At 37.3% G+C, this 21,669-nt stretch overlaps 1 protein-coding gene across 8 annotated transcripts in view; it reads right to left on the bottom strand.

Moving 5' to 3' along the window:
- Positions 1 to 21,669, bottom strand: part of SMG7 (SMG7 nonsense mediated mRNA decay factor) — a 95,956-nt gene that overhangs the window by 56,395 nt on the left and 17,892 nt on the right. For 6 of the 8 annotated variants that reach the window (XM_044001336.1, XM_044001338.1, XM_044001340.1 and 3 more), the window contains exon 2: positions 882 to 1,041. The exons of the other annotated variants lie outside the window; for them this stretch is intronic. In XM_044001336.1, the coding sequence (XP_043857271.1) occupies positions 882 to 979 (98 nt within the window). In that variant the 5' untranslated portion in view covers positions 980 to 1,041. The remainder of the gene's footprint in view (positions 1 to 881; positions 1,042 to 21,669) is intronic. 8 annotated transcript variants of the gene reach the window in all.

The following is a 21,669-nucleotide window of genomic DNA, read 5'->3' as shown; positions in this document are numbered from 1 at the left end:
GAATAACAAGAAAAGATATATTACACTACTGAAATAACTTATCCCTAAACTATTTAAATACCCAAACAACAGCACAAAATGGGAAATGAACATCAGATGACATTCACACAATAACAATAATTTTACACATTAGTTTAACATCTATAAATCTGTTACAAGAACAAAAGAACCCAGGAACTGCTTTTGTCAGCAAACATCTTATTCCCAAGTGAAGAAAGGTGGCAACCAAGGGTTACAATGGTTTACATTATAAACTTGCTTGAAAAATTTTACAAAGAAAAATGATGGACTAATATAAACAATATCTCATAAAACAGAAAGAAGTAGAGGAAGGTAATACCAGTTTATTCCAAGAGCATTTAAGGATGAAAATGGGAGAACAAAAGGAAAAAAAAAATCAGACTTTATCTTTACCCCCCCCCCAAAATCTATCAATAAAAACAACAACAACCCTATAAACATGGTCTTCCATTTATACAAGTTTTCTGAGAGTCATCTATATATGAATCAAAAGCATCCTAAATGGCAGTATGTACGTAGGAAACAAGTAAACTTTCACAGGTAATATTCAACAATGGATCATATCTTTATCATCTCATTATTTACTTCTTGATACAAAGAAAGTAAGAACTTATTTTGTTTACTGTTGATTATGAAAAGGGATGTGGTTTAGTAAGACCAATTACTGCTTCATAGGCTCTTTCCCAATAAACATTTTCCATCCACAAATCAAAATGATTGAAAATCCTTGAAATAATCGGAAATAGGAAAAAAACAAAACCCCAGAATGAAACGAAACAAAACAAAAAACCTAACCCTATTCAACAGTCCTCTGATCATAAATATCAGGTGAGGCATAAAACAGGAAGATGTATGCTCACCAAAGTTGTTCACCACCATAGTGGAGGATTTGCAACATAGAGTCCAAGTTGAATAGGGTTTCTCTGGGGAAGGTGAAGTCCTCCAGATGCTCATACATGCAGATGACATTGTGCTGACTGCATCAAAGTCCAGAACACTGTAGAACTTCCTGGAAAAGATCTGCAAACCACTCAAGAGTTTAGCCTAAATATCACAAAAGAATGACTAAATAAATGATGAATGTGGAAGTTGTTGCATAGATGAAGTGCTTAAGAGCATGTCTAGTAGTATGTATGTACAGGACAGAAAGTACAGATGAACAAGTAGGCCAAAGAACTTAATAGAGGAGATATATATATAGCTATACAGTGCAATATAAAATATAATAGCTACGGAACAATTAAAAGTGATTACTACAGAGGGCAATGGAAGGATGGGTACAAGGTGGGTATGAACAGGCAGCAATATGTAACCAATAAGGAACTTCAAATGAGAAGAGGAATAAAAGATACAATTAAATAATTTTATGCTAGTACTTTCACAAAAGAATAATGAAAAGGAGGTTTCCAACAGGCTGGATGTGCTTCCTGTGGCAAACCTAGGGCAAGGCCAATAATCACACAGCATGGTCAATCATGAATAGGTTGGATGTGATCTGCATTATTCAATGAGGAATCTCCCAAATCAATGTGATCACAGACTTATTTGAGCATGTATACAAAATCTTCATAAAAACACAAATTTTCAGTTATACTTAATGTCAACAGGCATTATTAATGCCCATTTTTTCCATGCTAAATAGTAACATATATGCCAAAGTTCAAATAAGCCACTTTCAACATTTAAAAAGAACTTACTTATTGCTCATCTTTTTTTTTGGCCAACACCAAATGCTTCAGAAGTCTATAGGGGCAGCTAGGTGGCGCAGTGGATAAAGCACCGGCCCTGGATTCAGGAGTACCTGAGTTCAAATCCGACCTCAGACACTTGACACTTACTAGCTGTGTGACCCTGGGCAAGTCACTTAACCCCAATTGCCCCGCAAAAAAAAAAAAAAAAGAAGTCTATAAAATATTCATGAGATTGTATTCAGACTTTTTCCATAAAGTTGAAAATATAAACTCACCCAGTAATGTCAAAATTACATCAAGTCTTATAATTTTAATCTTAATCATGGATGTTCCTTGAATTCTAAATTTTTCAACACTGGCTTAAATCCCCTTCCATCTAGCCAAGCTTAAGAGATTTAAGTAGAAGTTGGCAGAAGACAATGTGTTTATGTCTTATTTAGGTAGTTCTACGTTAACAGTGTGAATACTCGCTCAGTCAGTGAAGATCATTGATGGTACCACATCTTCACAGTCTGTATAATTTCCTCGACTTTCTAAATTAAATCTCCATAAAGGACCTACTCAATAAACATGGAGATATTCCTCATGCTATATAACATGACCACACTCCTATTTTTCTGGTCAACACATGTGATTATTGATGCACCTTTTTTTCATCAGCTTTCAGGTAAGTCATCTTTGTTAACAGGCTATGCAACAGATTTCTATCTAACCAACCATTGCCTTTTATCTCACCTTTCATTCTGATTATTTCAAGGTCATAGAATTCCATGATTTGCAATCACACAGCATCATTAGAAAAAACAATTTACACAAAAGATAAGTACTTTTTATAGCAAGTTAGGCATTTTATACCTTTTCAAATTTGATTAAGTCTAAATTCTTTCCCTTACTTTTTTGATTTCCCATCTATGTAGCATTTATCCATGCCGGACAGATACATATACATACACACTTGAACTGGCTTTAATTGCTGGCTCTTCACATGTTGTCATTATGTGAGCAATGGGTCTTGCTCATCCACTTTGGTTTTTTCATCCCCATTATAACTAAACCATCCACAAATTTTGATGAGAAAAAAGTGAGGGAATGAGATGGAAAGCAAAACTAGTCTCTGGGTTTTTTCTTCCTGTTGCTTACAATTTTCTTTTTTTTCTTTTTTTTTTTTGAGACATGCACATTAAATTTAAAACCTTCCGTACAGAAAACAAAATAAGTACAGTTTTGGGCAGGTTTGTTCTTTTAAAATTAATATTATGGGGCAGCTAGGTGGCGCAGTGGATAGAGCACCGGCCCTGGATTCAGCAGGACCTGAGTTCAAATCCGGCCTTGGACCCTTGACACTTACTAGTTGTGTGACCCTGGGCAAGCCACTTAACCCCAATTGCCTCACCAACCCCCCCCCAAAATGAATATTAAAAAGACATGAGAATTAAAGTCCTTGGGCTATCTAGACAAAGGAATCTGTCTCCACCTAAGGCTCTTTTTGTGAGCTTAGGGTTAGGGTGGGTTTGACCTAGATAAGATGATAGAATCTCTCAAGGAGAGTTTGCCTTTGTGCGGAGGGGGAGTGGGAACTAAAAAGGAGAGATCTTTGGGTTCCCCAAGATAGTGACTATTAGTAATTATTTTTTACATGGGAAATGAAGAAATGGCTGGTCTGGGCACTCTTTTTCATTGGTTATATATTGCTATTTACTCACACCCACCATGGGTCTTTCTATTTCCTTCTGTGTGATGCATATTGGCATTTGTGAAATAAACATTCTTCAGAAAAAAAAAAGACAATGAGAAGCTCATCAGAACAAACTTAAACAATACCAACATTCTGAAGTTTGGAAACAGTTGTGAGGTTCACACACATGACTAGCATTGGCTGCCCCATGCTGTCTCCTTGGTGATCTCAGGATATAGATGGTCCAATATCTGTTCTAACAGATAACAGGTCTAAGAGGATGACAGTCTGTTGTCCTTTTAATTCTCCCTCAATGTTCTTAGTGTGTGAATATTTTCAACACTACACACAGATGTATGTTATTCAGCAGGATCTTAAAACAGGATGCCAGTTGCAACAATGACTCAGATGATTTACTCAGATTCAAATGACTTTTAAAAATAGCAAGTATGGGGGCAGCTAGGTGGCGCAGTGGATAAAGCACTGGCCCTGGATTCAGGAAGACCTGAGTTCAAATCCAACCTTAGACACTTGACACTTACTAGCTGTGTGACCCTGGGCAAGTCACTTAACCCCAATTGCCTCACCAAAAAAAACCAACAACAACAACAACAACAAAAACAAGAAAGAGCATAAATTCCTAGAACAACAGAAAATGGTTTTATTTCATACCAACTTCTAATGAAAAGACTTTAAAATAAAAAGATGATCTGGTAAGATTCCCTTTGGCTCTTGAAATTCTATGACTTTAAGTCCATATTCATCCTATTTAATTCAGCAAACATTTAATTAAGATAATAAAAATTAGATAAAAGTTTTGGGGGGTTTTCAGGGCAATGAGGGTTACGTGACTTGCCCAAGGTCACACAGCTAGTAAGTGTCAAGTGTCTGAGGCCAGATTTGAGCTCAGGTCCTCCTGAATCCAGGGCTGGTGCTTTATCCACAGCGCCACCTAGCTGCTCCTAGATAAAAGTTTTTTAACCTTACAGCACCACACAAATGTTAGCTATTATTATTAACCAGTTATGTGAAAGCCTAGGCATATAAAAAAATTTAAAAACAATATAATCCCTGTCCTCAAGGAGTTTACAATCCAGGAAGGGATTATCTTTCTTCCATTTATTAAGGGTCTACCACAAGAAAGCACTGAACTAGTTGCTCCTCTGTTGTCATACAGTAGTGGAAGACACATTACACAAATAATCAATTTACAGGTGCCTTAACAATATAGTACAAAGTATCATGGGATTTCAAAACCACAGATTTGAATTAATTCAAGCTGGAAATGCTCACAACCAACAAGAAAATATACTTAATCCAACTATAATTAAATGCTATGCTGTGACTAAATATGAGACTAGGAAATTCTTGTATAAATTCACCAGTTAAAAAATCCGATTTAACAACTATAGAAAAGAGAATTATCATCCAAATAAACTAAATATGTTGCAAAATCAGGTTATTTTCTTTTCCAAGTTAATGAATTACAAAACAATTCCAATTAAGCAAAAATGCCATACAAGTATTGCAAAAATAATGCCAATGCTTCAATGAGTAGACAACTATCTAGCTAAAACTGCCACTGTCATCCCAATAAATATTCCCTTTGCTCTTCCAACCCTAATATTCCATCTTATACCGCGTATATAAGATGCAAAAGTAAGGAGAATATAAAGTAACATAGAATTAAAAATTGGCTGACTGTATTTCGTACTGGAGTTTCAAGTACTTTGCTTCTTACCTAAGGGCTATTTTACTACCTTTCATATCAGTTTCCTCATCTTTAAATGAAAGGGTTAGAAATTCTTTAAGGGCTAAATCCCAAGATCCTGTACTTAACAGTATCTCTTAAAATAGGGTATACCAACTAATAATAATCCTAATTATATAAGCCTTACACAATACTTAGCAAGTTTTCAGGAAGCCAAATTTGTGATGCAAAGTCTGAAATTTATATTTCATTTTTTTCTGATTACAATTTCTCAAGACAACTGTTTCAAACACAAATTTGGAAACATGATAAAAAACTATTTTTTAGTACAAATTAGCTAATCAAACCCCAAAAATGTGGATCAATCTCTTGTACAGAGTAGGTATAATATTCCAACAATGGAAGTATTATGCTAGAAACTATGACACTTATTTTTTATTCAGGTTCTATTTACTCCAAGTTATATCTTGTTAAAAATCTGGAGCTATTCATTTTAAGCCCACTCCAATAGCACTATGTCAAAGCCATTTCTGGTGCCAAAAATTCTCTCCCCCGGGTAGCAAGTAGGACCACTGGCAGGAAATCAAGTCAATCTAACGTATTTGGTGGCACAATGTCAAAGGAAAAAATGCTGGATCAATGGACCACATGCCGGCACTGAAACAGAAAAGTGCACAATTTTATTTCAAAAGACAGCATGTATGGGGCAGCTAGGTGGCAAAGTGGATGGAGCACCTGCCCTGGATTCAGGAGGACCTGGGTTCAAATCTGGCCTCAGATACCTGACACTTACTAGCTGTGTGACCCTGGGCAAGTCACTTAACCCCCCCCCCAAAAAAACGACAAAAAGACAGCACGTACAATATGTTTTTATATTCATACAATTTCCCCCACATCTATCACAGCCAACAGTTCAGCCAAGAGACTCATCTTATAACTAAAATGAAACTTTGGGATCCACCACATCAATGATTTTTGTAATCATTTCAATTTTCTTTACTAAAATGGATCTGTGGCAACAGATGTGCAAGTCTCCTCAAATGATGCATCTCACAACCTGTTCATGTCTGATGATCCTGAAAAATTCTTGTGCTTGTTCTTAGAAAGGTTCTCCACAGATGATTCAATCAATGTGCTGGGAAGCCATCCCTGCTTCCTTCTCAAGTTAAATGAAGATATTCTGCAGCACTGTGACTATGCCCTTGCCATCTTTTGATCTAACCAATTATATTCTCTTCCTATCATACAATTCCTTGATCACACCTTTTATAACAAGTATAAAAAGTAGATTTACTTTTTACACAAGTCATCTGAAGTAAGCTTCCACAACTGCCTTAAGTGTCCAAGAGGTCAACAAGGATAAGGATGCGCCTCAAAACCATGTCCTCTCTGTAGGGCCAGAGAAAGATCAAAGAATGTAGAGATAGAAGGAACCTTAGCAATCATATGATGCAAATCCTTTTTTTATGAGGAAAGTGAAGACCAAAGAGAGGGATTTGCCCAAGGTTAGTTACACAGGTACTAACTAGTATAACTGTTGTAAGGCAAACATTCAATACCCACTCAATGCCTAGAAGCTGAGGGAGATACAGAGATAAGACATGGTTCCTGCACTCAGATTAATTAGTCTTACGGTCTTAAAATAAAAAAAAAAGATAGAAAGAAAGAAAATACACAATATTGCACAAGTGCATTAGGAAATGTGACTGTGAGGACTGGGGGGAGGGGTAGGAAGTGATAAGTGATTACTGTTCTGGGTGTAGGAAGTGATTACTGCTACAGGGGCTTCAAGAAAGATTTAGAAAACAGTAATTCAAGGCTGGGGGCAGAGCTAAGATGGTGGAGGAAAGACATTAAATGCACAGAGCTCCTGATACAATTACCCCCAAAACAGCAATAAAAGAACCCCTCAAGCAGAAAAACCCACAAAAACATGGGGTGAGACCCCAGGCACCCCCCACCAGAGGAACTTAACCCCCGAGCCTCTGAATCAGCTGCAGCACCAGCGTCTTCTGGAACTGAGCCTGCAGTCAGGTGAAAGGGCTGAACAGCTGGCCAGGGGTATCAACGGGACCTAGGGAGGAATTCAGTTGTCCCTACCCAGCAGGGAACCAGGAAAAAAAAACCTAAGCAGCTAAAGGCCCAGGTAGGGAAAGGGCGCAAGCTCATCGAAGCGAAAAACCACCATAGCACTCTACTGGCTGGTTAACTAGCAAGTTAGCTTGAGGTTATCTTCGGACCAGAGAACAGGCCAGCAAGAGGAAAACCTGCCCTCCCTCAAACCAAAACACCTGGGAACCTCTGAAGCTGGGGACAGTTAGTGTAGCCTAGAAGCAGTGTGTCCCCCCCCCCCCAAGTGGGGAGTTAAAAGTCAAGTAAAAGACAGCAAGATGAACAGGCAAAGAAAATTTAGAACTATAGAAAGTTTCTTCAGCAACAAGGAAGATCAAGGTGCACCCTCAGAAGAAGATAACAACCTCAGGGCCCCTACATCCAAAGCTTCCAAGAAAAACATGAAGTGGTCTCAGGCCATGGAAGCTCTCAAAAGGGACTTTGAAGAGAAAGTAGGAAAGACAGAAGGAAGATTTAGGGAGAGGGAGGAATGAATGGAAAGAGAAATGAGAGCAATGCAGGAAAATCATGAAAAAAAAGTCAACAGCTTGAAAAGTCAAATGGAAAAGGAGATAAAAAAGCTGTCTGAAGAAAATAATTGCCTAAGAATTAGGATTGAACAAATGGAAGCTAGTGACCTTATGAGAAATCAAGACACAGTAAAGCAAATACAAATGAATGAAAAAATAGAGGGCAATGTGAAATATCTCCTTGGAAAAACAGCTGACGTGGAAAATAAATCCAGGAGAGATCATTTGAAAATCATTGGACTGGGGCAGCTAGGTGGCACAGTGGATAGAGCACCACCCTGGAGTCAGGAGGACCTGAGTTCAAATCCAGCCTCAGGCACTTAACACTTATTAGCTGTATGACCCTGGGCAAGTCACTTAACCCCAATTGCCTCACCCCCACCCCCCAAAAATCATTGGACTACCTGAAAACCAGGACCAAAATAAGAGCCTAGACAGCATCTTCCAAAAAATTGTAAGGGAAAATTGCCCTGATATTCTAGAAGCACAAGGTAAAATAGATATTGAAAGAATCCACTGATCACCTCCTCAAAGAGATCCCAAAAGGAAAACCTCCAGGAATATTATAGCCAAATTCCAGAGCTCCCAGGTCAAGAAGAAAATATTGCAAGCAGCTAGAAAAAAGGAATTCAAATACTGTGGATCTCCAATAAGGATAAAACAAGATCTAGCAGCATCTACATTAAAGGACCGGAGGGCATGGAATATGATATTCCAGAGGGCAAAGGAACTGGGACTAGAGGCAAGAATCATGTACCCAGCAAAACTGAGTATAATCTTTCAGAGGAAAAATGAGATTTCAATGAAAAAGAGGACTTTTAGGCATTTGTGATGAAAAGACCTGAACTGAATAGAAAATGTGACTTTTGAATACAAGACCCTGGAGAAGCATAAAAAGGTAAACAGGAAAAAGAAACCATGAGGGACATTAAAAGGCTAAAACATTCTTACATGAGAAAATAATACTTCCAAAAGAACTTTCTCAGTAAGGAATACTCAGAGGACACAGGTCTGAACTGAATATAAAGGGATGATATCTGTAAAGCATTCATTTTTTGTTTATCCTTGTTCTCTGTGGAGCAAACTGGGTGAGGTGTCATATCTGGGGCCGGATTTGCGCTCAGGGCTTCCTGGGTCCAGGGCTGGTGTTCTGACCACTGTGCCACCTAGCTAACCCATGACAACATCTTTAAAATAGGGGTGAGGGGTAGGAGGAATAGACTAGGGGAGGGGAAAGGGGAAAGGGGAAATGGGGTAGCTTACATGAAGGAAACAAGAAAAAAGCTTATGATGGGAAGGGGAAGAGGGAGAAGGAATAGGCAGTGAGTGAACCTTACTATCATCAGAATTGTCTCAAAGAGGTAATAACATACATACTCTAGTGGGTATGGTAATATATTTTTGCCCTGTGGAAAAGTGGGTGGGAGGAAAGGGAAGTTTGGGGGGAGGGAGCTGTAAAAAGCAAAACACTTTCGAGGAAGGTGAAGATGTTCTGCATAACAGCACATGTATGACATATATTGAATTGCTTGATTTCATAGGGAGAGTTTAGGAGGGAGGGAGGAAGAAAAATTTAAGAAAACAGAATTAGCTCAAAGACCTTAACCTCATCACAGTGGGCTCAAGGAGGGAATAACATACACACCCAAATGGGAGGAGTAATCTATTTAACCCTACAGAAAAGTAGGAGGGGAAGAGGATAAGGAGGGAAGGGTGAATGAAGAGAGGGTAGAGTGGGGTAGGGGGCAGTCAGTAGCAAAACACTTCTGAAGAGAAATAGGGCAAAATAAGATAGAAAATAGAGTAAATATCATTGGAAGGGAATAGGACAGAGGGAAATAGTTATGATGATTAACTACAATAGCAAAATGTATGGTACCTACTCTGCTGGGCTATTGTGAAGAAAATTTATCAAGTTTAAGGTACTATATAAAAAAGTATGATGAACAGGATGCCATCAGAAAAACCTAGAAAGACCCACAAGAACGGAGGCAGAGAGAAATGTACTGTATACAAAGTAACAGCAATAGGGGGCAGCTAGATGGCACAGTGGTAAAATACTGGCCCTGGATTCAGGAGTACCTGAGTTCAAATCCAGCTTCAGACACTTGACACTTACTAGCTGTGTGACCCTGGGCAAGTCACTTAAGCCTCATTGCCCTGCAAAAAACAAAAAACAAAACAAAACAAAACAAAAACAAAATAACAGCAATAGTGTAAGATGATCTGCTAGGAAGCACGTGGTTATTTTCAGCAAGGCAATGATCCAATATAACTCTGAAGGACTTATGAAAATTACAATACACCTACAGAGAAAGAACTGATGATATCTGAAAACAGACTGAAACACATTTTTTTTGGACAACTCCTTAATCTTTAGTCTTGTTTTTATTTGTTTTCTCTTACAACCTAGCTAATGTAGAGATGTTTTCCATGACTACTCCTGTATAACTTACATTGAATTACTTGAGTTCTTGGGGTGGGGGTGGGAAGGGAGGGAGGAAGAGAAGGTGGAACACAGAGTTTTAAAAATTTATGTCAAAATTTGCTTTTACATGTAATTTGGAAAATAAAATTCTAAACCAATTTTTAAAAAAAGAAAACAGTAATTCAATAGGAAGAGTCAGGGAAAGAAGTCATTCTACGAACAAGGAAAAGCACGAGCAAAAGTCAGAGAAGCAGAAAAGAATGGGACCATTTGAGGCATAGCCCAGCTTCAGAGGAAGACAGAATGAATCTTAGGCAAACTGTATCTTTCTCTCCTAAGCACTTAGCACAATACACTGCACTTAATGTCTGCTAGATAAATACGTGTGGAAAGTATAATCACGAGGTGATGTTATTATTACTTTTCTGTCAAGGTCTTCTTAAAAATCCTTCTTACTACAGGGGAAAAAATCCTGACTGATTGAAAATCAACTTTTTTGCAGTGAGCATTTTCATAGTTCATCAATTAAACAACCAATAGAGAGAGGGGAAAGGCAAAACAGATGCAAAGAAGAATCAGTTCTTGTATAATAAAGAAATAACTAAAATAACGAGGGAAGACAATATAGCTGATCAACTAGATGTCAAAATTATCTACAAAAAAAGTTAAGTCTTCAAAAATCTGGATGAATTTAGGTATAATGGTAGTAGGTATGAAACACTAAAGATATCTATGAACTCAAAGCAAAAAATTAAGATTAATATAAGTATATTTTGGGCAGCTAAGTGTCACAGTGGATAAAGCACTGGCCCTGAAATCAGGAGGACCTAAGTTCAAATCCGGCCTCAGACACATGATACTCAGTAGCTGCCTGACCCTGGGCAAGTCACTTAATCCTCATTGCCCCACCAAAAAAAAATATACATATTATATATATATTTCTCCCACAAAATTATTCTACCACCCTGCCTTTCCAGCATTATCGTGTAGTTCTCCTTTAATCACTATGTTCCAGCTAAACAGGCCTATCCTGAAATTTACTCCCACTGCATCCTATATATTTTCCCATCTCTATGCCTTTGATTATTTAATTTCCTAAAACTGAAATATCAAAATGTATACACTTATTTAAAGTTCTGAGTTCCAAATTTTTCCTTTCCCAAAGGGGTAAGCAATCAGATATAGGTTATACATGTGCAATTATGTAAATCATTACCATATTAGTCATCTTGTATAAAACTCAAATAAAAGAAAAAAATGAAAAAGTGAAAATAACATGCTTCAGTCTGTGTTCAATTAATATCAATTCTTTCTTTGGAGGTGAATAATATGCTTCATTAGTCCTTTGGGATTGTCTTGTTGAGAATAGTTAAATCATTGAAGGTTGTTCATCAAACAATAATGCATGCACTTATGTTGTACCTTACAGTCAAGTTAATTGCACATGCTTCTTGTTCCTTTAGGCAATTAACATGGCACAGTGAATTGAGCACTGGGCCCAGAACCAGAAAGACTCATCTTTGTGAGTTCAAATCCATTCTCAAACATTTACTAGCTGTGTGATCCTTAGTAAGCCACTTAACCCTGTTTGCCTCAGTTTCCTCATCTGTAAAATAAACTGGAGAAGGCAATTTGCAAACCACTCCAGTATCTTTGCCAAGAAAACTGCAAATGGGGTCACAGAGTCAGACAGGACCGAAACATTGAACACCAACAACATTGTTTCTTACTAAATTTTAAGCTTCTTTAGGGCAGGTGCTATTCCTTATTTATATTTAAGTCTTTGCTGAATGCAGAGTGCAGGGTGACACCTAGATTTCAAGCCTGGGTGACTAAGAGACTGGTGATACCCTTGACAGTAATAGAGAAGTTAGAAAAGGAGAGGGTTTGGGGGGAGTGGGGGTAGTGAGTTCAGTTTGGGACATGTTGAGTTTAAGATGTCTATGGGATATCCACTTAAGGATAGTTAATAGGTAGCTGAAGACATGAGACTAGAGGTCAGGAGGGAGGTTAGGGCTAGATGAATAGATCTAAAGAGTCATCTGCAAAGGTAAGAACAAACAATGAGAGCTGATGAGATCACCAAGTGAAATAATAGAGTGAAGAGGGTCCAGAATGGAGCCTGCAAGACACCCACCATTAGCATGCATGAATAACCTGGCAGAAGATCCAACAAAGGAGAAGGAACAGTCACATACAGAGAAGGAAAACCTAGAGAGAAGAGAGTTCAAGAAGAGGGTGATCCAGTGAGTGTCAAAGGTTGCAGAGAGGTAAAAAAAGAATGGGGGCTGAGAAAAGATCATTAGATTTGGCAGGTAAGAAATCAAAGTTTTGGTTGAGTAAGGTCAGAAGCCAGAGGGCAAGAGGAAAGGAAATAGATATTGATTGTAGAAGGCCTTCAAAGGAGTTTAGCCATAAAAGGGAAGAAAGATATAGAACAAGGGCCGGAGTGAATGGTATGGGTCAAGTGAGGAGTTTCTGAGGATGGGAAAGACATGGGTGAGGATGGAAGGGGAACCTTTGTGAAGGTGGGATGGAGTGGGATCACCTGTACTTGTAAAAGGGCTTGCCCTGGCAAAGAAAAGGATAGGGGCAGGAGGAACCCTGGTAGTCAATGGCTCCCTAGAACAACCACCATCCTCCCCATCACCCATATTTATACCCAGATAGTCCCTGAAGACAGATTATTTTTTGTCTTTGTATCCCCAGAGACCAAGCTCAGTGCATTGCAACACAGCAGATGCTTAACAAATGATTGCTGACTGAACTTCATTTTAACCCTTTAATTATTCTAAAAGTTTGTCTTGAATCATGTCATGAAAAATAATGGTCAGACTCCTGCTCTTCACAATTTGGATAGGTTAAGTAACTCTTAAACTCTCTCTCCAGGTTCTATCCTGTGTAATTTGAAATTCTAAATGTGGGTTCTAATCTGTTCCCCCAGTTTTGGGGGAAACTGACTAAAATCACTAATAAAACGAGTTTAGATGTTTAAGGGTTTGTTGAAATATAGAAAGAGAAAGACTGAGAACAGAATTCCTACAACCTCGCAATCCTATCTTTCCTCAGCTCCTCTCCATCATTCTCTGCCTTCACCAAGTCAGGAACCAAAAAGACAGCGCTCTTTGCACAGGCTCCCCTTTCCTCCTTCCTGTCCCCTCCCAGAATGGGGAGGTTCTTCAAGCTGGTTGGTTAATTGGGCCGGAAGTTCAAAGTTTTTTTAGATTCTGAGAACCATGCTTTCTTAAGTACTCTCAAGTACCAACCAGATATGTGCTTAGAATCTAGTCAACTACTAATCCAGTCAAATCAGCCAGTAATCCACTCAGGTGGGCTCCTGAGTAACTGCCAAATCTCATCTATCACATTCCATTATCTTGACAATCCTCTAATTCCAACACTTTTACTTGTAAGGTAGCAAGTTCCTTTTGGATAAACTGGTTTTTCCCAAATGTTTTTGCAGTAACTCACCTACCACTTAGGCTGCTTATCTTCAGGACAATTCTATTTGTGAATTCCATATCTTTACTTAAGTCCTCCCATGATAATTCACATTCAGTAAGCTTTGTCTTATTCACCCTTGTAGTGATGTCAATTTTTGGATCAGGTAAGATCTAACTTCATTTTCTTTCCTATACATAAACATCCATGTTGGAGGACGGTGGAAAACCATTTGTTGATGTGAAATCATTTTTATCTCAAGTTTCTTTTAGTCCATAGTCTTTATTTTGTTGTAAGCACAGTGTATAAAGTGCTTGATCTGGAGTCAGAAAGACCTGTGTTCAAAATTTAGCCTCGAACACTTACTAGCCTTGTGACCCTGGGCAAAGTCACCTAAACTCTCTGCTTCAGTTTCTTCATCTGTAAAATAGGGATAATAGCTCCTACCTCCCAGGGTTGTTTGTATCAGATGATACAAAATACAAAAAGGGTTTTTGCAAGCCTTAAAGTGCTATATAAATGCTAGATATCCAGGCAGCTAGGGGGCACACTGGACTTGGATTCAAGAGGCCCTGAGTTCAAGTTCAGCCTCAGACACTTGAGGCTTACTAGCTGTGTGACCTTGGGCAAGTCACTTAACCCTCATTGCCCCACCCAAAAAAAAAAGCAAATGCTAGATATCATCATCATTTTCCAACCTGCTCATTTGATTGCTCCTTTTCTGAAAAGTAATTTTCATTTTCATCTTCTTATTCCTCCATTATCTTTGCCATTTTTAGGAATTTAGAGTTTAGGGCAGGAATTAACCTGGAGTCAATTGACCCCAAGATTTCAATAAGTCCCTGAATTTGGATGGGAAAATCATTACATGTTGTTTTTTTTTTTTTACTAGCCTTTGGTTTCTTTTGTGACCCTTTTAAATTTTATTGATTTAGAACCATTATTCCAGGAAGGAGTCTGTGGCCTAAAGTGGACTGTCAGAGTTGTCCATGTCACAAAAAAGATGAAGAACCCCTCATTTAGGGTCTCTCCTAACATTTTACATTTTGGGGATAAACCTTGGAGGTGTTTTTGATAACCAGAACATAAAAAATTACTACGATGTAGAAAGAACAATTAAACTGAAATGAAATGCTAAGAAATTTTAATGACTAAAGTTAGTCTCTCCCATCCCCTCAATAGGCATAAGAAGGAACCTCCCTTACTTATTATTAAGGTAGGAGACTGAGTATGACATATTCAATATTCATATTTTCTGACATATTTAGGTTTTGTTTCATTTTATTAAAAAGAGGATGATAAAAAGAGGATGGTTCTCTGAGAAGAGAGGAAGAGAGATTTGCAAGATGTGAGTAATGTAAAAAAAAAAGATATTAATCAAACATTTACTTTTAAAAATATATTTTAGTCAGCTAGGTCCCCACTACAAGTTCAAAGCTCTTCTCTGTAAGAATTTAAGATTTGCTCATCACTAACTAGTCTTATGCTTTGTTTCCTTAAGGGGTAGACATAATCTCTAAGACCTTAAAAATTCTACAAAGCAATCTTCTAACCTGGGTCTGTTTACAGGGTAAAAAATACTATTATGTATCCATATATAAAAAAACCCCAACAATCTTCCAATTATTAATTCCCTGGATTAGATTCTCCTCCCCTCTCCTAACTGCCCCAATTGCTAAGAAATAATTGTTTGGTTCTCTAGATGGAAAGAGACCTGGCACTGAGAGAAATTCTTTAGCTTATATTTAAAAATCTTCAATTTTGGAGGGGGAAGGAGGTGTAGCTAGAATGATTAAGTCTTAAATTCACTGCTCATTTAAGAATCCATTCCAAGTGAAGCTAGAAGAATAACTGCCACTTCAAGAAATCAAGAAGCTGTTCATGAAAATCCAAGAAACTTGACCAAAACTATAAGAATCACTTTAAAGTGAAAAAAACTGTATGTGATGTGTGTGTCTACTGCAGAATGTATTCACATGAGTCATGCCCCCTCTTACTGTGAAAGCCCTTACAATCTATATAATAGCATCATGCTCTACTGATTTTAAGCCTATTCCAAAAAAGGATCCCCATCACCAACTGCTGTACAAAAAAAGGCAAGTTTCACTGTAGACTTAAATAAGTAAACTTCCATTGCCAACAGTGGGGAGGACTAGAAGCCACAGAATCTCCTTGGGAAAGAGGTTAATTTCATACTTACAGTTGAAAAAGAGCCTACATCCACAGGAGACACAGTTGTAAATGACTATAGTAATCTACTGTTTGATAAACCCAAAGACTCCCACTTCTGGGATAGGAACTATTTGACAAAAACTGCAAGATAGTATGGCAGAAACTAGGAACAGACATCTTACACCTTATACAAAATAATGTCAAAATGGGTTCAAGATTTAGACATAAAGGGAGATACCGTAGAGAAATCAGGAGAGGAAGGAATAGTTTACCTCTCAGATCTATGGAGAGGAAAACAATTTATGTCCAAACAAGAGATAAAGAATATTATGAAAAGCAATATGGAAGACTTTGATTACATTAAATTAAAAAGCTTTTGTACAAACAGAAGCAATTTGGGGGCAGCTAGGTGGTGCAGTGGATAAAGCATTGGCCCTGGATTCAGGAAGACCTGAGTTCAAATCCAACCCAGACACTTGACGCTTACTAGCTGTGTGACCCTGGGCAATTCACTTAACCCTCACTGTCCCACAAAAAAAAAAAAAAAAAAGAATAACAATCAGAAGCAATGAAGCCAAAATTAGAAGGGAGGCAAAAACCTGGGAAGCAATTTTTACAGCCAGCATTTCTGATAAAGGTCTCATTTCTAAAATATATTGGGAACTAAATCAAATTTATAAGAATCCAAGTCATTCCCCAATTGAGAAATGGTCAAAGGATATGAACAGGCAGTTTTCTGATGAAGAAGTCAAAGCTATTTATTGTCATATGAAAAAATGCTCTAAATCACTATTGATCAGAGAAATGCAAATTAAAACAATTTTGAGGTACCACCTCACACCTATCAGATTGGCTAATATGACAAAAAAGGAAAATAATAAATGCTGGAGAAGCTGTGGAAAAATTGGTACACTAATGCATTGTTGGTGCAGCTGTGAAGTGATCCAACCATTCTGGAGAGCAATTTGGAACTATGCCCAAAGGACTATGAAACTGTTCTTACTCTTTGACCCACTGGGTCCCACTGCTAGGTCTGTATCCCAAAGAGATCATAGAATTGGGAAAAGGACCCACATGTACAAAAATATTTATATTAGCTCTCTTTGTGGTGGCAAAGAACTGGAAATCGAGAGAATGCCCATCAATAGGGGAATGGCTAAACAAGTTGTGCTATATGAATGTAATGGAATACTATTGTGCTGTAAGAAACGATGTGCAGGAGGTTCAGAGAAAACTGGAAGGACTTACAAGAACTGATGTTGAGAGGAGCAGAACCAGGAGAACATTGTACACAGTAACAGCAACATTGTGTGATGAACAATGGGGAAAGACTTGGCTCCTCTCAGCAGTGCAATGATCCAAAACAGTTTCAAAGAACTCATGATAGAAAATGTTCTCAACATCCAGAAAAAAGAACTGTGAATTATGAATGCAGATCGAATCATACTGTTTCTACTTTTGGACTGTTTTTTTTTTCTTCTTGTTTGAGGTTTTTCCTTTGTGCTCTGATTCTTCTTTCACAAGATGACTAATGTAGAAATATGTTTAATGTGATTGTACATATACAACCTAATCAGACTACTTTCCATCTTGGGGAGGAGGGAGGGAAGTGGGAGGAGAGAAAAGAAAAATTTGGAACTAAAAATCCAGTGAAAATAAATGTTGAAAACTCCTTATATGTAATATGTAACTGGAAAATAATAAAAGAAAAATTTAAAAAAGAAAAAGAGCCTAAATCTGTTCCCAACACAAAGAGACTTTATACATGAACAACTGAAATTTATTTACAGTGTAAGAAACAACTTGTGGACAACTGAATTACTATCTATACATTGCTATGGAGAAGGAGAATATTCTAGCTTCAATTTCAATTAATTTTTTTTTCCTTAGAGAAATTGCATTGCAAATGGAAGTTAAGTTCTGGCCTATATTTTAGTTACATTATGGGTTAAATTAGCCTATAAGACTAACCCCCCTATAAAGGCTAACCCCCATATAAAGGATAATAGCTTTAGAGCCAAAAGGAATAGCTCAACTGGAGAGGCTTGGAAAATTAAATTACTTGCCCCTATGTCAAAATGTGGCTACGCCCTAATTTAACCTGGTTTGCCTCAATTATTTCTATGAGAAAACGTATTTCAAACAACCCATGTATATGCAAAATTCTGATGTAATCCAATTCTAAATGAGGGATTGAGTCTATATGTTTATTATTAGTTGCTTTATTTAAATAAGCATGTTTGAGTTGTACTCAGGAATGCAGATAAGTGATCTTAACAAGGAAATCTGTTTAGAGGCAGTCAACTAGCATTTACTGAAACACCTACTATGTGCCAGACATTGTGCTTAGCACTGGAGAAAAAAAGAAAGCTCTCAAGGAGTTTATATTCTAAAAGGGAAAAAAACATGCAAACAACTATGTACAAGATACACACACAAACATACAGAATAAATTAAGGTTGGGGAGACAAAAATCTTGTCTATAATGAATACTGCTCTCTTATTATCTATAGTGCCTCAGAACCAACACAATTGCTACTCTTCTAGAATAAAATCAAACTAAAACTCTTAAGGACTCTTCCCCTTTTGATTTGATTGGCACTGCAACTCAGAAAAATAATAACTGTGTCCATGATAACTATTGTCCATATCCTCCCTCTTCCAGTTTTATTCATCCCTACTGGCTTCATGGCCAAGTGTAGGTGCCATCTTAAGAATGATAGGGGGTGGGGCAGCTAGATGGCGCAGTGGATAGAGCACCGGCCCTGGAGTCAGGAGTACCTGAGTTCAAATCCGGCCTCAGACACTTGAAACTTACTAGCTGTGTGACCCTGGGCAAGTCACTTAACCCCCATTGCCCTGCCAAAAAAAAAAAAAAAGAATGATAGGAAGATGATTTTAAAAATCCTATTTCTTGATTTTGTTAATATCACAATGATAAAAACCACAGAGTAGTTCCTAAAATTCACCATCTCTGGAACATATCTTTTATAAACTACTATGTCTTTGGGTAAGATAAATCAATTGATCTAGTTTGTTTTTCCCTACAATCAGTGTGGTCTAACATTATTAGTTAACATTTATAGGGTGCCAGCAAAGCTCTAGAAGGTGAGGTTGTACTGGAAAGCAAGAAATTTGAATTTTGGTGGACTGGGAATAGTGCTACAGGATCTGTGGCAACAAAAGCAGGAAAATAATGCTGAGTACAGGTATTTAATTAAGAATGGTCTGCATGGGGGCAGCTAGGTGGCGCAGTGGATAGAGCACTGGCCCTGGAGTCAGGAGTACCTGAGTTCAAATCCGGCCTCAGACACTTAACACTTACTAGCTGTGTGACCCTGGGCAAGTCACTTAACCCCAACTGCCTCACTAAAAAAAGAAAAAAGAAAAAAAAAAGTGGTCTGCATGATCTATCTCCATTCAATTCTATTCAGCATTTATTAAGTGCTTCTGAGCAAAGTTATAATGCCAAGTGCTGGGGAAGTTGTTAAAGACACTGAACACTCAACAAATGGGAAAGCTTGGATGGAGGCAGCACAGGAGACAATAATAAGGATTCTAAGAGGTGAAAGTTAAGAATAGATTCTAGGTATGAGGCCACTCAAATTAAGAAACAAAAGATAGAATGCTAATATCAGGAAAAAAGTTGATAATAGTCTCTGCACTGCAAATGTTTAAAAAAATCTTAATATCACATCAGTGAGCATTTGCTTAAACATCTACTATGTGTAAAACACCGCTAAGCTAGGCATGAAAATATAAATATAATAAATGAAGCAATCACTATTAGGCAAGTAGCATACATTTTAATGGGTAGACCTCAGGTAGCTGCTTCCTTTCCGGTTATCCTGTTATACCTCAACAGGTTCATTTTCACATGATCAGTATGTTAGAATATTTGCTTTTTTACATACAATTAGCACATGCATTACAAGATATCTGAAACCATCATGAAGGATCACAAATGTTCTGCAGAAAAACTTTATGTTCCCTCTTTGCAGTATTAAGGCTGTTTTCTGTTTAAACTTATCATCTACTTAAGTTATTATTCTTCTATCTAGCAGATTTTCAAATGAACAGGTTGACAACACTTTTCAGTCTTCCAGTAGTTTCTGTGAGAGTGTACTCAATGTACCAGTCATAGAAGAGAAGAAAGTCATGTTTTAAGAGATTAATTCCTTACAACAGTTATTTTATATGTATAAACATTGTTAAAAACATGGTAATATGTACAACTGAACTTTAAGTACATTTATTATTTAATTCAGTCAATAATATAGCATTTGTCATTTAGCCAGCAGAGCAGCTAAGATTTTATATCATATCTAGCTGTTCATTATTTTTTATGCTTATTGCTTTTAAATTTATTTTATTTATTTCTATCTTCCAGAGTTCAGTTATGCTGTTACAGGAACGAATGGGAGTATCCTGGTGCCTGTCTATAGAATTAAGACACTTGGAAGAATACATGTTTGCATTAATTTGCATTATTTAAGAGTGTTTTATATAAAAATGAAATTTTGTAGAAATATATATATTTTTTTAAATTATAGTAAGCCCAAAGGATCACTGGCTAAAGACTGGAAGCATAGGAAAAAAGAATGCTAAAAGATATAAAATATTCATTCAGACTGAGCATATAATTAGGAAATTAATAAAAGTCATTCATTAGATAACAGTCCTGAAATAACACACAAAAGTTGTTCGATGAATCAAAGGAATGACCATCAATTGGGGAATGGCTAAACAAGCTGTGGTATATGATGGTGATGGAATATTATTGTGCTAAAAGAAAGAAATGGCAAGGAACAGCTAGGTGGCGCAGTGGATAAAGCACCAGCCTTTGATTCAGGAGGACCTGAGTTCAAATTTGGTCTCAGACACTGGACATTTACTAGCTGTGTGACCCTGGGCAAGTCACTTAACCCTCATTGCCCCTGGGCAGGAGGTGAGTGGGAAGAAATGACAAGTGGGAAGAAATGACAAGGAGGATGATTTCAGAAAGGCCTGGAAAGATTTGTATGAACTGATGTACAGTGAAGTGAGCAGAACCAAGAGAACATTGTGCACAGGCAGCAATACTGTTTGATAAAGAACTGTGAATGACTTGACTATTCTCACAATACAATGATCTAGGACAATCCCAAAGGACTACTGATGAAACATACTATCGACCTCCAAAGAATGGATACTGATGGAACACAGACTGAAGCATGCTATTTTTTTCCTTTTATTTAAGTTTTCTTATATAAAATGACTAATATGGTAATGCTTTACATAATTGTACATGTATAACCCACATCTGATTACTTACCACCTCAGGGAGAGGGGAAGGGTAGGGCAGGAAGGAGGGATTAAAAATTGAAACTCAAAACTATAAATAAAAATGTTTATTACTTAAAAAAATATATGCTCCTTCATCATGTTCCTCAAATGACCAGCCTTTACTAAACATATGAGGAAAAGTTTCCTCAGGTTCTATCAGGAAAGGTTTAAGACTAAAAGTGTGTAAGAATTATAATCATGTGTCAGAAAGAACAAATGGGCAGACTGTCTCTAAAAATAATTATTTCTCATCATTAGTGTTTGGTCTCAGTTACAAGGTTATATAAGAGCCTGTAAAATAAAAGGAATGTCAGTTTCTACCGACATCTTTCAAGTGATTCCAATCTGGGAAACTATAGAGTAGCAACTAAGAAGCAGCAACATGATTTGTCCTTGGTAGAACAAGTTAAAATGACTTCTACAAATCATGAGCAAAAGCAGACAACAGAAGTGGTAATAAGTAACCTACAAAACTAGTGTTTGAAGTTCCACAAAGATTCTTTTTATGTTATAAAATACACCTTAGCAATCATAAGTCAGGTTAAAATACATATACATAGATG

This window comes from Dromiciops gliroides, chromosome 4 (assembly GCF_019393635.1).
Source record: "Dromiciops gliroides isolate mDroGli1 chromosome 4, mDroGli1.pri, whole genome shotgun sequence".
Classification (NCBI taxonomy): Eukaryota; Metazoa; Chordata; class Mammalia; order Microbiotheria; family Microbiotheriidae; genus Dromiciops; species Dromiciops gliroides.
This window is presented reverse-complemented; position numbering and strand designations above follow the sequence as displayed.